This window comes from Hemisphaericaspora subhashii (assembly GCF_019202705.1).
Source record: "Hemisphaericaspora subhashii strain CBS 10753 chromosome Unknown scaffold52, whole genome shotgun sequence".
NCBI lineage: Eukaryota > Fungi > Ascomycota > Pichiomycetes > Serinales > Debaryomycetaceae > Hemisphaericaspora > Hemisphaericaspora subhashii.
In genome coordinates this window covers 19,051-36,417 of record NW_026057362.1, presented here as the reverse complement: position 1 = coordinate 36,417, position 17,367 = coordinate 19,051, and the positions used below count along the sequence as shown (strand labels likewise).

The window sequence follows — 17,367 nt, the reverse complement described above, 5'->3', positions numbered from 1 at the left end:
CATCCATAACCCTTATTACTTGACTTCACGCTTTAAATTATTGTTTTTTTTTGACCTCGTACCGCTCGCTTAGTTAGTTTCAATTTATTACACAAATTTTCCAATGGCCATTTTTAGATCTAAAACAAACAAGAAGTCTCCTAGCAAGGCAGGACATATCGACGTAAAGATATCACCTAAAGATCAACAACAATATAAAATGCATACTGCCAATGTTCATGACCCTATTTTAACGGCTGTTAATGAAGATCAACCTTTTGAACAAGCAGCAAGACATGAAAACAGAAGACCATCATATTTGAGCAATGACTCGGCAGATTTGAAGGATATTTTTGGTCGACCTATTCGTCAAGGTGATATGTCTAATCCTACTCGAGAAAGAAACGAACGTCCTTTAGATACGATTAGAGGGTTTGAATATGCAATCACTGGTGACGTATCGTATCGTGATCAATTAGAATCCCATCGTTTAGGTTGGGGATTCCATGAAGACTTTCCATACTACAATTTAAGCGGTCAAACCCATAACCAAGAAGGTAACTCTAGACCAGTAATTAATTTTGATCAACATCCAATTTATGAAGAGCAAGGTTATGTTAAACCAAGTGGACAGAAAACTAAAAAGAAAAAGAAGGGGTTCTTTCGTAGAAATTGAATCTATATATATAAATATATGATGAAACGAAGTTTGTGGGTTTAAATTGTTCTTTGAGGGTTTTTATTTTGGGTTATCATTCCGTTATTGTTATTATATATTTATAACTTTCTAGTGTATCTTTAGTTTCCGTTCTTTTTAATATATCTTTAAGTCTCTAAACAAATTTAGGTTGTAAACATCTTCATTCCACGTTGTCAAGCAGAGAAAAAAAAATAAGACGCCAAACGCGAGATCCTGTTTCATATTTTGGTTGCTAAATTGTTCGAAAGTGGACAATGAGCCTACGCATGTGCTGCTCTCTTAATGTACCTCTGCCATTCCCAACTTCATCATGATGTCAAGAATCAGACGAGTTTACGCGTACTCAAAAGTCTGATTCAATAGATATCACCTACATTCATGAAAAGTGCCATTTACGTTCTGAGACGAACGTATGGCTACCATCGGTGTAGTCCTCCAAGAAATTAATTGGATCATATTATGATCTATTATAAAGAAAAAAAGCGAACCCCGTACTAAGCCAATTTCTGCAGTTGCCTAAAGTAATTTTACACTTTTGAAAGTAGGGTAGTTATCATCAAACGGGAAGCAATGCTGTTTAGTTTACAATTATGAATTGAATCATGCTTCTTCAGTTGTTTGATAACTTCAAATTAAGATATGATATCCTACTAAAGCTAACTGACGGAATTTTAGCGTTCTTCACCAAACGAAAAAAAAAAATGTGAAAATTTCGCTCAAATTTACATCTTACATTAGAAGGGAATAGACGAAAGGCATCGTGCAATATGATCAGAACTGTGTTACATAATTCAAGAGCTCTAACCAGTGGAAGACGATTCTTATCCACATTATTGTCAAAAAATCCCGACAAAATCACCCTTGAAGATCTTAAAGCATCAAATCAAGATGATATCGCCGGGCGAATGTCATTGATTAAATCGATTAATCTTTCAGCCAACTCCAATAAGCAACAATTAATTAATGAATTAATACCCGATTTCTCGATATATTTCAAATTAGATCCTGCAATTAAAAATACCAATGAAGTTTTACTGAGAATTATTCAGGTTAATCCCGGAAGAGTTCACTCATCGTGGGAACTTTTTCAACTACATTCTTCAAATTTAGATGAAATAAGTGTTTCATTGATCAAGAATTTATTAAATAAGTTGATAACTGGCGAGGCGGTTGATCAGAGCGAGAATTATATTATTGATTTTGATAACTTACATAGGTTACAGACTTTGTTAACGGATCATATTGTAAGTGATATTTCCCAATATGAATCCGATTTGATTCAATTATTAGATAAATTGATTCAAGATGATTCAGTTGCATTTATAGGCTTTTTAATCAACGACATATTATCACCACCGTTTATTGTTGAATATATGAAAACATTCCATGATAGAAACACTCCAAGTGAGAATTGTGTTTTCTTGCTTATGGTTGAAAAGGTATTAGAAGAAGATCCAACCTTATTAACAACGGAACAATACATAAAGGCATTAGATATTATAAATTTAAAGCTGGAACAACTAGAACCAATCATGTCTAAACAAGTCGAACTTTCTAAACATCTATCAATTGAATTCAAACCATCCATCGTTAGAGATTTAGATAAGAAGATCTTGAAATATATCCAAGAATCAGATATAGATCTTGAAGCTGGGAATATCCTCTTGAGACAAAAAATCATTGAATCCTATGGAATATTTAGTAATGATACAGAACTGGCTTTGAAGAAGTTCCATCAATATCAAACACATGCAAGTTATGGCATTGAATTTGTTGGCGCAACATTGGCGAAGGTGTTTGGATACCAGGCCATCAATCAGAATAAAGAAATTTATGCCGAAGTTGCAGCCACATTGGCCCCTCCCGATTCAATGACTGTCAGATTATTGCAATCCTTAATTATTTCTCAATCTTTCTTCAAGCCAGACTCAGGATTATCTATATACAACAATTACATTAATCAGGTTGGTTCTGATCTTATTCAAAATACCGGCAGATCAAGTAAAGGGTTACTTACTGAAGCGGTTGTATTGGGATTTCTTCAAAATAATGACAGAAGTTTCGCTAGTTTAATCTTTGAAAAAGCAATTGACAACAAAATAATCACTTATGAGCCTGAGATTTCCACTATAAAGAAATTATTTAAAGCATATAGTGACTGTTTTGTTGAAGATGAAGATTGGAGTAAGGCAAAGATTAAGATGAAGGAGTTTGTATTGAAGTTCATGAAAAATTTATAATGAGTTCTGTTTTAGTAGTCGAGACTGCATATACAAAATCAAGGTATAATAGACAGGAGGGCGGAAATTTAAATGTTAGAGAGCTTCCCAATTGGGAAATTTAAGCGCGAGTTAGGACACGAAATGGTTCACGTGATCAAAAAATTGTTCACGTGATCTAAAAATTTAATATTACAGTATATAAATTTAATATGCAGGATAATTTTTCATCATGACTAATTCTATTTTTTGCCGTAATTAATTCCTTATCAATTGACTCACACATTATAATAATGGGGCATTACCTGCACCACCGTTTTTATCCAAACGAAACTGAAAAATTTTAAAATAAATTTAAACCCAATTCCTTTAACTTTTTCTTTTCAATTTTTTTTTAAAACTATTGTTGCTTAAGTTTTCTTTATAGAAATTATTCAATACTCAATTATACAATACTTACTATGTCTGAACCCGTTATTATACATTTAAGAGCAGAAACCAAGCCATTAGAAGCAAGAGCTGCATTAACCCCAACCACCACCAAGGAATTAATTGATGCTGGTTTTAAGGTTTATGTTGAAGAAGCACCACAATCCACTTTTAAATCCGAAGAATACGAAGCTATTGGTGCCACAATTGTTCCTGAAGGTTCCTGGAAACAAGCTCCAAAGGATAGAATTATTCTTGGTTTAAAAGAATTACCAGAAAATGAAACCTTCCCATTGGTTCATGAACATATCCAATTTGCTCATTGCTACAAGGATCAAGCTGGGTGGAAGGATGTTTTGGGAAGATTCCCAGCCGGAAATGGAACATTATATGACTTGGAATTCTTGGAAGATGACAATGGTAGAAGAGTTGCAGCCTTTGGATTCTATGCAGGTTTTGCTGGTGCGGCTATTGGTGTCTTGGATTGGGCTTTTAAACAAACTCATAGTGATGATGAAAACTTACCTGGTGTTACTCCTTATCCTAATGAAGATACTTTGATTGCTGATGTTAAGGAACAATTGTCTGCTGCTTTGAAAAAGACCGGCGGTAAATATCCAACTGGTTTAGTGATTGGTGCTTTAGGAAGATGTGGTTCAGGTGCAATTGATTTCTTCAAAAAAGTTGGTATTCCAGATGAAAATGTTAAGAAATGGGATATGGCTGAAACCGCCCCAGGTGGTCCATTTAAGGAAATTGTTGATAGTGATATCTTTGTTAATTGTATTTATTTATCAAAACCAATTCCACCATTTATTGATTTTGAAAGTTTGAATGTCCCTGATAGAAAGTTAAGAATCATTGTAGATGTTTCTGCCGATACTACTAATCCACATAATCCAATCCCAGTTTATACCATTGCCACAGTTTTTAATGATCCAACTGTCGTTGTTGAAACTACTAAAGGTCCAAAATTGTCAGTTTGTTCTATTGATCATTTACCATCCTTATTACCAAGGGAAGCTTCCGAATTCTTCTCGAGGGATTTAATGCCATCCCTTTTACAATTACCAAACAGAAACACTTCTCCAGTATGGGTTAGAGCCAAGCAATTGTTTGACAAACATGTTGCCAGATTAGGTTGATCAGAGTTTATGAGTTCATTTCAAAAAAAAAAAACGGGCCCATGGCCATTTTACATTTCTTTAATTCTTGTGATTTACTATATTTATTTATGTTTACTAATATACAAAGTTTTATTCTAAGGTAATACTAACCTTCTTCTTCTGCTTCTTGTTATTCTTCTTTCCCTTTTTCTTTTTACCTTTCATTATTCTTTGAATCTCTTCTCCATCTGTTTCATATTCAGATTCACTAACGGCACCAGAGTCATCATTCTCACCGGCCATTTCAGTAAGAGAATTGTATCGTCTCTTCATAGTTTCCATTCTTTCAATACTTTCAGAACTAGTAGCAACACAATTTAATCTTTCACCAGTATCATAGATTGCAATTTGATCTCTTACCGATTCAGTTAAATTCCAAACGACAATCTTACCATCAGATGAAACAGAAACTAATAATGGTAATCCTTGAGTTTCCACTGGATCGTGGAAATAAGAAAATCCTTTTATACGATTTGTATGGCCCCTTAATTCAAATTTGGATTCCAATATTTCTGGAGTTGCATCCCATATTTTTGATTCATCATGTTCACCAAGGGTTTCTACAATTTGCTGTTGGAAATCATAGAATTCGATAGCTCCATTACTTAACCCAACAACTAACCATTCTTTACCTTCAACCAATAAAATTTCACCAGCCATTAAAGTGGAATTGAATTTAATCTTTTTCACAATCTTAGCGGTGCTCGTATTATAAACCAAGATTTGATTAAATAATCCTACTATGAAATAACTACCATCAAGAGACCATTTAACAAATTCCCCTGATTGTCCTAAATGGTCTCTTCCTTTTATCTTTAATACTGCGGCTTTTTTGGCAGTCATTAAATTCCATAATCTTATAGTTTGATCCTGCGAAACTGAAATGGCAACTCTACCAGTTGGATGAATTGCTAAATCGTTAATTCTTCCAGTATGACCTTTCATTGTCCCAAATGTTTCCCAATCTTTAGTTCTCCAAATGATAATTTTCCCATCGTCAGAACCAGATAATAACCATTTTCCCGATTTGTCTACTGTTTCACTAGGTTCATCATGTCCTTCACTCGAGAATCGTAAAGTTGTAATTGTTCCTGTATGACTTAATAAATGTCCTAATTCTTTTCTTTTTTGTAAATCATAAATCTTAATATGTTCATCATTTGATCCAGTAACAAGATAACGTTTTGCTAAATCCATAGATTTAATAGATAATGCATGAGCTTCAAAGTGGAAAATTGGTTGAAATATAGCTTCTTTTTCACCCTTTGGATCTATTATGACGGAAAGACATAATAAATTGTGTTCATATGATCCTACAAATATTCTAAATTGGATTGGTTTTGATGATTTTGTTGCTGGGGGAGGAGTGACTGTAGTTGTAGATGTTGATCCTTTAATAGATGATTTTAATTGAGATTGTTCAACTGAGACATCATATTTGGAAGGATTATCAACTTTGGCTTTCTTATTCTTATTGGCCATTATGGTTTGTTGGTTTTTCAGTTTTAGCTAAGAGGAATAAGTGATGAGATGAGGTCCGGTATTTTTTTTTTCACAGCCTAAACAGAATCAGTCGCCAGTGCAGCCACCAGTGAAGGAAAATCGCGTCCGTTCTATTTTTCTTCAAATCAGCTAAAATTGGCTGGGGATAAAAAAACTTGCAACAACAACAAGAAACTTACTATTGAATCGAAGTGTATATGAAAGAATAACAATGGTGCAGAACCAGAAGACACCATCACAGCACAATTCTACATTGTTCATCTCACCAATGTTAACCAAAAAGAATGAATTATTCATAACTCCCCCCAATCCTCCCACATCATTATTTGAAACACCCGGATCTAATCGATCCCTGTTTTTCAATTTTGATAAATCACACAATCAGCCAGGGTCATCATCTTCGAAAGATTTACTACGAAATTCAATGATGAGTCAATCGATAGAACCATTGACTCCTGCTGAGAAATTGAGATTATGGAGACATGATGCCTTGATGCAACATCATTATAAAACTGCCGAAGTGATTGGTGATAAAGTATTGGCATTAACTGATGATCCAAATGATGCGTTTTGGTTAGCAGAAGTCTATTTTAACAGTGGGAATTATTTACGAGCTAAGCTGTTATTAATTTCTAAACCAGAATTTGAAAAATCAGTTAGTTGTCGTTATTTGGCAGCATATTGTTTAATAAAATTAGAACAATGGGATGAAGCATTAGATTTAATTGGAGAATCAAATCCATTTAAGAAAGATGATCAAATAAGGAATAGTGATGGAGGGATTAAGTTAGAAGCTTCAATGTGTTATTTACGAGGGTTGATATATGCCAATCAAAATAATTTTGAAAGGGCGAAAGAATCATATAAAGAAGCAGTTATGGTCGATGTGAAATGTTTTGAAGCATTTGAAGAATTAATTAGTAATAATTTAATGACACCGAGTGAAGAATGGGAATTTATTCAAGGGTTGAATTATCGAGATGCTGATGATAATGATGAATTGATTAGATTATTGTATACAACAAGATTAAGCAAATATCTTAATGTTAGTAAATTTATTGAAGCTGAACATATTTTGAAAGAAGAATATAATTTAGGTGAAAATTGTGATATCTTATTGAGCAGAGCCGATTATTTATATATTCAATGTAATTTTGATGCCTGTTTATCAATTTGTGAAAAGATTTTAACTAAAGATCCATATAATTTTGATGTTATACCAAATTATTTAAGTTGTTTATATGAATTGGGAGGTAAGAATAAATTATTTTTAAAAGCCCATCAATTAGCCGAGAATCACCCAACTAATCCAATGACTTGGCTTGCAATTGGAACCTATTACCTTTCCATTAATAAGATTATCGAGGCAAGAAAATTTTTCAGTAAAGCTACTTTACTTAATCCTAATTTTGGTCAAGCTTGGATAGGATTTGCCCATACATTTGCTGCCGAGGGAGAACATGAACAAGCAATAAGTGCATATGCATTTGCCGCTAGATTATTTCCAGGAACTCATTTACCTAATTTATTTTTAGGAATGCAACATTTACAAATGAATAATTTAAATCTTTCTGAAGAATATTTATTAGCATCATATCATATTTGTAATAGTGATCCATTATTATTGAATGAATTAGGAGTAATTAATTTTCATAAGAATCAATTTGATAAGGCAGAGATTTTTTTCAAAGAGGCATTGTATGCCGCCAAATATTTGAATTCTGATAGTAAGACTTGGATATCTATACATGCAAATTTAGGACATGTATATCGAAGAGCTAATCAACCATTTAAAGCTCTTGAATGTTTCAATCAAGTGTTAAAGATTAGTAGTAAAAATGATTCAAATATTTTAGCAGCAATAGGATTAATATATTTAAAACTTGGTAATATAGTGAAAGCTATTGATATCTTACATGATGCATTGGCTATTTCACCATCTGACCCAGTTGCGAATGATTTATTGAAGCGAGCTTTGGATGCCAATAAAGATAACAATGGATCTTTCTTAGAGGGAGCTGGTGCAAGAGTGGATGCTAGTTTACCAATGCTATTGAATAGACATCGTGGGAAAGAACAACATCAGAGTAGTACAAGATTTTTAACTCCATTAACGACTAAGACGAGAATGTTAAATCAAGGGGTGGAAGGTAGTTCAAGTAAACAACAAAGTAAAGTTGATAAATTCGACTTTGAAGGTAGTAGTGGTGATATTGATCAATTTGCTGAAGAGTTAAGAAGAGGAGAAGAATCAAGTGATGAAGATGATGAAGTTATGGATATCGAAAGTGATTAACCATGAAGTCTAATTGATTTGTATTCTTTTTTTTGGTTGCAAAAAGTTTCAGTTTTTTTTTCTTGTAGGGTTAGCAGGCATTCTATAAATAGGAATAATGATGATGTCATGATTTTAATTAATTTTTCTCTCTTTAAAAAAAAATATTTGATGTAAAATTTGACATGACTAATTTTTATTATTTTAGTAGTATAGTATATGAAATATTTCCACATCAGGAAATCATAATTTCAAATTGATCTATTTACAGCCCTAATTGGCTAATCTCTCTCTGCAAAAATGGAATTTTAATAGAACAACATACAATGCAACACAAAATAGAGAACAATACAATTCTTTTATAATTCAGTTGCATAGTGATGCATACTAAAAAGATCAAAATATGACAAACACAAAATCAAATCTTAACCTTTTTATGTAATTAGGTGTCAATTTAAAAGCTACTTCCTACAGTACTTACTAAAAATAGACAATTATACCTTACAAGTGATAAATGGCCCGACCAAATAATAAGCAACATACAAGTGACTCCAATCTAAAAATCGTGTATTGGAAAGGTGTAATTATAAGTAAAGAAATTGTATGTAAATAATGAGCCGCACAACTTAATGATCAGATTTTTTTGTTTATGGTTTTTTTGTTCTTCGTTTAAAAGAAGAATTTCTCTTCTCTCCCCTTTAGTCTCCACCCCAATTATATAAATAAAAAATCAAAACACAATAATTGTTTATTGTTTCCTTTTATTTCATTCTTTTATATTTCCATTCATAATTTTCTTTTAAAACTTTCAATTCATTATATTTCTTATTCTTTTTCTATTTTAAATTAGGTTAAAGGAATCTTATTAATCACACCCAGAGAAACAGATCTTTATAGCCAATCTTCATATGTTTTTTCAATGAATAATCATCACAACTCATCATCACTGGCATCATCATCAGTTTTATCAAAGGATTTTCTTTGTATCAACTTCAATCAAGATCAAGGATGTTTTGCTATTGGACATGAAGCTGGTTTTCTTGTATACAATACAAATCCGATTGATTTAAGAGTTAAACGAAGTTTTAATCAACAACAAACATTATCAACAACGGGAACAGTCACAACCGATGATACTAGTGGATCTACTAGTAAATGTGGAATTGGTAAAATATCAATGTTACATCGAACAAATTATCTTGCATTAATTGGTGGTGGTAAACGACCAAAATTCCCATCAAATAAATTAATCATTTGGGATGACCTTAAGAGAAAGATTAGTTTAATATTAGAATTTGAAAGTCCAGTATTAAATGTATTATTATCAAGAATTAGAATTGTTGTTGTATTAATTAATAGAGTCATTGTTTATGGATTTTCAGCTCCACCCAAGAAATTTGCCACTTATGAAACTATAGATAATGAATTTGGTATCGCTGATTTATCAGTCAACTTATCAACGGCGACGCCCACTGGCACTTCAAATGGGTCAACATCGGCACCCCCCATGACCAATTCATCATCCTCAGTAGCATCATTAACATCATCATCGTCCTCTTCAGCCCATAATTCAAATAAATATCAAACACTTGCATTTCCAGGTCGATCAGTTGGACAAATTCAAATTGTTGATGTTGGACATGATCGGAATTTAGTTAATATTATAAAAGCTCATAAATCAAAAATAAGATGTCTTTGTTTAAATAAATCAGGGACATTAATTGCATCAGCATCAATATTGGGGACAATCATAAGAGTTCATTCTACTAGGACAACAGCATTATTATATGAATTTAGAAGAGGATTAGATCGGGCAATTATAGTATCAATGAAATTTTCTCATGATGATTCAAGATTAGCAGTATTATCCGATAAAAATACTTTACATGTGTTTAATATTAATGATCAAGATGAACATTTAAATAAACAACATATTTTAAATCGTATACCATTTATACCAAAACCAAATTATCTTTTATCAACTTGGTCATTTGTGTGTATAAATACCAATCAATATCATCAAGAATTTAATGGGAATGATATTGGAGTGATTGGTTGGTCAGGTAATGATTGTATTATTATTGTTTGGCAAAGAAAGAAAATATGGGAAAAGTATTTAATTCAACCTATTCTTAATGATTCAATTGATAATAAGAAAAGTTATGAAATAGTTAGAACAAGTTGGAAAAGTCTTGAAAATGAGTGATTCATTTTATATACTATATGTAAGATCATAAATAGCATACGACATCTTTTATTTATATATCCCCATTCTACGATTCCCATTCTACAAAGTTGAATACTCTGGTATTTGGTATTTCCTTACACTCATTACATTTATTATATAGAAAACATCATGAATAAAAAATTTACCAAAGAAAAGTTATAAACATGAGAATAAAATTGAAAAACTCTATACAATAGAATTATAATTTTTGCATAGCAGCAATATCAGTAGATTGAACATGATCTTCATCTTCTTCAATAGCAGCTTGTAATTCATCCAAAGAAACTAAAGCATCTTCAACAACCAAGTTGATTTGTAATTTCTTGATTCCGAAACCAACTGGAATCCATTGATGAGCACCCCAAGTTAAACCTTCCATTTGAACAGCTTTAACATTGGCTAATAATTCTTCTAAATCAGTTTCATCATCCCATGGCTTAACATCTAAAGTAACAATAGATTTAGCAGCTGGCTTTGGACCCTTAGCAGCCTTCTTAGCAGCATATTCAGCTAATCTTTGTTGTTTTAATTTTTCAGCTTCTTCATCAACTTCTTCATCATCAGAACCGAATAAATCGACATCTTCGTCATCTTCTTCAGCAGCAGCGGCAGCGGCTGGAGCAGTACCGGCTGGTAAAGTGTCGAATTCTTCAGTGAAAGAAGCAATGTGGTTGAACCATCTGGCAAATTGTGGGTATTGCTTTTGGAAAGCCTTGTAGACAGCAACATCAGCTTGGGTAGCAGAGGTACTATAAAAATAAACAGTTAGTAAAAAGGCATTCTTTCTTATTGAAAGGGTCAATTGAGATTCTTTTTTTTATTTAATAGCAAGTCAGATTAAAGATTTAAATCTCCTTTGTCACTCATACGGTGGGTCTTGAATCCACCTCATAAACACGGACCAAAGATTAAGTTCATCATTCAGCATTCAAAAAAAAATTGGGTTATCCCATTAGCAATCGATCAATTGTATTGAATCTATCAATTTGATTATTTCTTCAATTGAAAAATTTTCATATATTAGTAAAAATGTACATACCCATCAACATAAGACTTATCAGCTAAGAATTCGTTTAAGGATTTAAGGGTTTCAACCTTGGAGAAGTCGGAGAAAGACATGTTGTGTATATATATATGAATTGATCCAAAGAAATAAGAATGAAAAGAAAGAAGAAGAAGAAGAAAGAAAACTAAAAAGGGATGAAATTTTTTTTTTTTTTTTGGATGTAGGTGTTGAATTTCGTTGAAGATTTTTCCTTTGACTTCCATACTGATGATGATGATGAGTTGTTGTTAGGAGTGAAAAATTTATTAACAACGTGATCAGAAAAAATAAATTTATTTATGAGAACAATGGGAAATATTTCATTCAATACGCGATGACAAGGTCTACAATTTACAGCAAACAGTATGATAATTACATACTACATTATCCGGGTAATCAAATTATACATATGTCTAATATATTTGATTTCTATAAATATCTAAACACCCTATACGCTCTTATTGAAATGTCCAATATTTACATTCAAAATTAGCATAACATCTAAATTCATTACTTAACCCATTCTTATGTTCAGGTAAAAATGTAGTCATTTTAGTATCAGGATAATTCTTCTTAACAATATGTTGCATTCTTTCACCAGTTGATGAAATAAGTTTATATTTACAATCACCTGATTTAGTCATACCAGATCTATCAATTACAAGAAGATTATTTGCCGCTTGAGAAGATTTAGTTTGACATTCTTCTTCTAAGAAAGGTGGATCGATTAATAATCTATGACATTTATTCCTAAGATGATCAGGTATCATATCAGGATAATTATAATCATAAACACTAAAATGATCTTTCCCTGCTAAAACTTCAAATCTACTATCAAATTCAAGTAAATAAATATGTTTTGTAGGTACTTCATCTTCAGGAAGTTGTTTAATTGCCGCATAGACAGATGGTGCACTAGCAATTACAACCACCGTATCTTCATCTGCTCCTTCTAATAAAGCTTGACCCAAGATTTTGGCAGTTTCATCAGCATACCAAAATTGTGATAATTGCCAATCTTCTTTAAATGCATCAATAGATAATACTTTTTGTTGTTGATCAAATTGAGTTTCTGATTCTTTATAAAGAGCTTCAAATTGTTCAAGACGATCATTTTCTTCTTGCTTAAATTGTTGAAGAGCTGCTAAAGCATGACTAGACAACATTAGGATTTCATCATCAGAGTCACTCATCTTTTATTACTCTCACCCATTAAATGTCAGTTGGAAAAGATGTGTTATAGTTGAGTCTATTTCTTCTTGAAAACCTTCGATAATTCAATTTTTTTAAAATTTTTCTTTTTTTCTTTTACTTCTCATCACTTCCCATTCCTATTGTCTCTATGTATATGGTTCACATTGTAGCTTGAGTTTAGAGCTTTATACATGAAAGAAAAAAAAATTCAATTCCCAGTCATACAAACAAAATTGTCCTGGGTTAATTAAATAAGATATTATTATTGAATAAATTGAAACAGAGCATCAAATAAATTTTCACTCCAAACTTTAAATTTATTCAAACCAGCAAAAAAAATCAAAAAAAAAAAGATAAACCCATATTCATCCCACCCCCCCCAGGTTTAATCAAACATGCTGTTTTCATGTACACCATATGAATTGGTTTCTCATGTTTTAGAGAAACTTTCATTCTCAGGTCAACTGGGAGTAACATTAGTTGATTTATGGGGATTGATTCAATTGAAAATTAATCTGAATGATCTTGATGATTTTCAAAAACAAACAATTTGGCAATGGTTATTTTTTTGTACGGAAGAAGATGAAGAATTACAATTATACATCACCAAGCAAGGTTCAAAACAACCAGTGACTATTATTCCAATATATAAAGATTTCATTGCAAAAGAAGGTAATGAAGATATCCTTCGAGTATTACCAATTGATGAAGTACAATGTTATTATTTAACTGGTGTTGCTGATAGTGAAAAATTTAAACGATCACTTGGAGATATGCCATATCAATTATTATGTGAAATTGCCAAATATGGAGAAGCGGGAATTCTTTCTCCTGAATTATGTAAAGCTACTGGACAAGATGCAAGATCATTACCAACCAGATTTAAAAAATTGGAAAGTTTGGGATTAATTGTTAAGAAATCAGTATTTCATGGAATATCAAAACAAAGGACAAACCTTAGTGTCCATTCTAAATTTGCGGCTCATGCTGGGACAACAACAACTGAATCTTGTATTGATTCTTCTTTTGCAAGTGCAAATAAATTAAAAAGATATATTGTTCAAGCAACTAAAGAAGCTCCAAATCAAATTAGATCATTTAGAGATTTAAAACTTGAAGTTAAAATGGATAAAAAAGGACCAAAATCAAAGTTTTTCGGTACAATTGTTGATAGTTTACAAAGTATGGGTTGTATAGAACGGGTAAATGTAAAAGGACAAGATGATAAACCACTTTATTCCCTTAGATATTTGAAAGATTTACCAAATGACTTATCAGATGTAGCCGGCTACGTAGAAGTTTTCAATTCAATTGAAGAAAAGGAACAAAAGCAACAACAAGAAGATGTCGATGAAGATATATCCACCACTACTCCAGAAACCATACCCACAATTAATACGTTTTTCCCCCTCCCAAGTCAGATTTATCAAATCATACAAACATCCCCGGGGCTTCCAGTCAAAGATGTATTGAAAACTCTAGTGGGGACTTTACAATATCGTACATATCTAAGATTAATTGATTCTATGGTCAGTTTTACATCCGATGGGAAATCATTAATCCCCACCAAAAAATTCCCCGATGAATTACCTAATCATTGTATTGTTAGAACTCCCGATTTTATTGGAAAATTTAAAATTTATCGATATTCAACTAGATTAGAACAAATGTCTCTCCCAGCGAAGGCTAATAAAGGTAAACGACCCGCTCCAAAAAGGATTAAAGCTAGTCTGCTTGAACTGGTTAATAAAGCGAAATTTGTTGCTTTGGGTCCAATTCCAAAAGTGTCTTTCATCGGTCCTGGGAAGCGGCCAGCTGGACTGACACCAACTTCAATATTACCTGCAACTAAGAAACGGAAATTGAAACAATCAACTTTTATAGATGACGATGACCTAGAAGAAGAGGAAACAGAAGTTGTGACACCAAGAAGAACAGCAACCAAGAAACAAAAAGAGAAAACACCAACTATTATCGATGAATTGGAAATTGACGAAGAAGAAACAGGGTTGGTAAGACGTCCAAGAAGAGCGAAAATGAAAACATTAAAGTCGTTTGCCATGATGGACATCGATGACGAACCTGACGATGACGAGGAGGAGTTTAAACCTTCAACAAAACAGGACGAAGATGAGGAGTCTGACGAGGAATTCAAATCACCAGTTGTGCAGGATGATGAATCTGATGAGGAGCCATTAAAACAACCATCTTATGTTGAGCCAGTGGATATAAATGAGATGGAATCTATTACTCCTCAAGTTGAAACTAAAGAAACGAGAAAATTTACCCGTGCACCAGTTCCAAATACCTTAAAATCATTAAAGAGACAATCAGCTTTATTAGATCTTATTAAAGAGAGAGGAGGGGTTGTTTGTAATACCATTAAATTAGTACGACAATTGGATCAGAAGCTTGGATTTACTACAAAAACGGATATGAAGACATGCGTTCGTGATATTACTAATCTTATAAATTCAAAGGAATTGGAAGTTAGAGTAATTCCATATCGCAAGGGAGCTCAAGAATTGACCAAGAGATTATTGATAGTTACTGAAGAAGGGTTTAGACCAACTGAAGAACAAATTGAGGAAGTTAAACAAGGGTTCCTTCAACAAAAACATATTGTGGTTAGTCAGGCTCCGAAATATAGTACAAGACTTATTGAAGGGGAAGTTACTATTTATCAAAATGAAGAACCACAGAAAAGGTTGGCATCCTTGAGAGGAAATAAGAAACGCAGAGGGAAATCAATCAAGAAGGAGAAACCGGCAAAAGTGGCACCACCAGCAGCAGAACCAACAGCAACAGCACCAGCAGGTGAACCCTCCATCAAGAAGAAAGCTACTAAAAAGGCTCGAGAACCAATTCCTCATAAAACAACTCCAGTTGTGGTTAAGAAGAAATCCCGGAAGGCAACTTCAGTTGATGATGGTTCCCCAATGTCCGAAGATAAATTACCAGACTTGGTATCAAGAAGACACAGAAGAAGAACTCAACCAAAGCTGAAAAAGGAAGGTAGAAAACATGTACCAAGAAGATATAGACCCGCAGCAAAACTAGATAAATCTGACGCAACAACATTGTTTCGTGCTGTTTGTATTTGTAAATGTTTCTCCCGGGCTTCTATCGATTTTGATTCTATAGCAGATTTATTCGAAGGAATGAATGGACCAACAATCAAACAAAGATGGAGTATCGTGAGAAGGCAAATTGGTGGTATGCCGGCTGTAAATAAAGGTATTGAAGAACTTGAGAAGATTGTTCTTCGGGCGATAGATGAGGAGTTGGTTTCTTCCAGTGACTTGGAGGATGTGAAACTTCAATTCTTTTTAGATTTATGGAAGGATTCTAGTAGTACAATAATCGAGGTTGAAGATAGGATGCCATTATATTCAAATGTGGAAAATAATTTGCCATGGTATACTAAATTAAGCACGGGTGTGGACACTCAAATGGTTTTATATGATCATCTTGAAGATCGTTCCATGAGACAGAAAGAATCAGTTCTTGCTGGTCAACCATTTTATTATGATGAAGATTTGTCATTACAGCCAGGACCATTTGATAATATAAAAACAACCTTAAAGGCAATTTTCTCAACTCCAGAAAAAGATTTGACACCTTCTAAAGTCAACCAAATCTTATCCACTTTCGGTGATGAAGTAGTTCGGAACGCGTCATCTGCTTTAATAAAAGATAAACAAATGGTTTATATCGGATCCGATGATTCTGACAGTAGATTCTTGTTAACTGATCGAGTATTTAACTGTCTTGGCGTCCGTACACTGGGGACTTTCTTCAACCAGGCAGAAACTTTTAAAGAAAACATTTCTTCGATTATTGATGCCAACAAGGGACTTATTCTTTCACAAGGGATAGTTAGTGGAGAAATGGCAACATTGATGCAATTAATAGGATCGGCCAAAATCAATATTACCCACATAGACAAGGCTTACAAGTTTGATAGTTATGAGTCAAGACAATTTGATAAAGAATACCTTAATTGTGACATTGTTGCATATGGGAACGAAGGTTTTGAAATCAAGAAGGAACTTGCAAAGATTCAAGTTCCGGTACTGGGAGCTTGTTCTCATATCTGGGTAGATTTAAATGGAAACATTAATGAAAGTCTCTGGATTAAAATTATCATTGCCATGCTTCATTATATTCATTATCGCCCTGGAATTCCTCCAAATATCATTTACAATAAGTTAAGTGCTACTTTAGGGAGCGATGACTTTATGTCAGTCATCAATTGGTTGAAAGAGAGTAAATGTATCACCGAAGGTCCTTATTCTGGTTACTGGATAATGGACCCATGGTTATCAATTTTAGGATTCTAAATGCAAACGTTTTTTTAAGTTAATTATGTAACTTTGTATTAATACATGTAAAATTTTCAATTCACAAGTTATATCTCTTCGAGACATAAATCATATTTTCAGGTCGGTCAGCTTTTTTGAATACTTTAGAGTCTAGTTTCTCGATATTTAATTTGATTTGTGAGATTCAATCGTGGATCTTTTGCAACCATTTTTTGTTGGTTTATTGTCGTACGGCAATCAATATTGTGAGATTTGAACAGTTATTTCCTTCTTAATACAACCATAGAATCCCATGACGATCTTCT

General features: G+C 32.9%; 9 protein-coding genes across 9 annotated transcripts; 6 read left to right on the top strand and 3 right to left on the bottom strand. All coding sequences in view use genetic code 12, as the record gives it.

Moving 5' to 3' along the window:
• Window positions 1–103: 103 nt before the first annotated feature.
• On the top strand, window positions 104–655 carry J8A68_004715 (uncharacterized protein; the record flags this gene model as incomplete). Its single annotated transcript, XM_049408704.1, has 1 exon — window positions 104–655. One exon carries the CDS (start codon window positions 104–106, stop codon window positions 653–655), a length of 552 nt encoding a protein of 183 aa, XP_049262000.1.
• Window positions 656–1,446: 791 nt separating this feature from the next.
• J8A68_004714 (uncharacterized protein) lies at window positions 1,447–2,919 on the top strand (the record flags this gene model as incomplete). Its single annotated transcript, XM_049408702.1, has 1 exon — window positions 1,447–2,919. One exon carries the CDS (start codon window positions 1,447–1,449, stop codon window positions 2,917–2,919), a length of 1,473 nt encoding a protein of 490 aa, XP_049261999.1.
• A 440-nt stretch (window positions 2,920–3,359) lies between these two features.
• On the top strand, window positions 3,360–4,472 carry LYS1 (saccharopine dehydrogenase (NAD+, L-lysine-forming); the record flags this gene model as incomplete). Its single annotated transcript, XM_049408701.1, has 1 exon — window positions 3,360–4,472. The coding sequence occupies one exon, from the start codon at window positions 3,360–3,362 to the stop codon at window positions 4,470–4,472; it is 1,113 nt and encodes a 370-aa protein (XP_049261998.1).
• Window positions 4,473–4,583: 111 nt separating this feature from the next.
• J8A68_004712 (uncharacterized protein) lies at window positions 4,584–5,975 on the bottom strand (the record flags this gene model as incomplete). Its single annotated transcript, XM_049408700.1, has 1 exon — window positions 4,584–5,975. The coding sequence occupies one exon, from the start codon at window positions 5,973–5,975 to the stop codon at window positions 4,584–4,586; it is 1,392 nt and encodes a 463-aa protein (XP_049261997.1).
• Window positions 5,976–6,264: 289 nt separating this feature from the next.
• J8A68_004711 (anaphase promoting complex subunit) lies at window positions 6,265–8,292 on the top strand (the record flags this gene model as incomplete). Its single annotated transcript, XM_049408699.1, has 1 exon — window positions 6,265–8,292. The coding sequence occupies one exon, from the start codon at window positions 6,265–6,267 to the stop codon at window positions 8,290–8,292; it is 2,028 nt and encodes a 675-aa protein (XP_049261996.1).
• Window positions 8,293–9,190: 898 nt separating this feature from the next.
• Window positions 9,191–10,477, top strand: J8A68_004710 (uncharacterized protein; the record flags this gene model as incomplete). Its single annotated transcript, XM_049408698.1, has 1 exon — window positions 9,191–10,477. One exon carries the CDS (start codon window positions 9,191–9,193, stop codon window positions 10,475–10,477), a length of 1,287 nt encoding a protein of 428 aa, XP_049261995.1.
• Window positions 10,478–10,697: 220 nt separating this feature from the next.
• Window positions 10,698–11,617, bottom strand: EFB1 (translation elongation factor 1 subunit beta; the record flags this gene model as incomplete). The annotated part of the gene is made up of 2 exons (XM_049408697.1): window positions 10,698–11,247; window positions 11,538–11,617. The coding sequence occupies 2 exons, from the start codon at window positions 11,615–11,617 to the stop codon at window positions 10,698–10,700; spliced, it is 630 nt and encodes a 209-aa protein (XP_049261994.1).
• Window positions 11,618–12,001: 384 nt separating this feature from the next.
• Window positions 12,002–12,736, bottom strand: J8A68_004708 (protein-lysine N-methyltransferase; the record flags this gene model as incomplete). The annotated part of the gene is made up of 1 exon (XM_049408696.1): window positions 12,002–12,736. One exon carries the CDS (start codon window positions 12,734–12,736, stop codon window positions 12,002–12,004), a length of 735 nt encoding a protein of 244 aa, XP_049261993.1.
• A 396-nt stretch (window positions 12,737–13,132) lies between these two features.
• Window positions 13,133–17,080, top strand: J8A68_004707 (transcription factor TFIIIC subunit; the record flags this gene model as incomplete). The annotated part of the gene is made up of 1 exon (XM_049408695.1): window positions 13,133–17,080. One exon carries the CDS (start codon window positions 13,133–13,135, stop codon window positions 17,078–17,080), a length of 3,948 nt encoding a protein of 1,315 aa, XP_049261992.1.
• Between the last annotated feature and the right edge of the window lie 287 nt (window positions 17,081–17,367).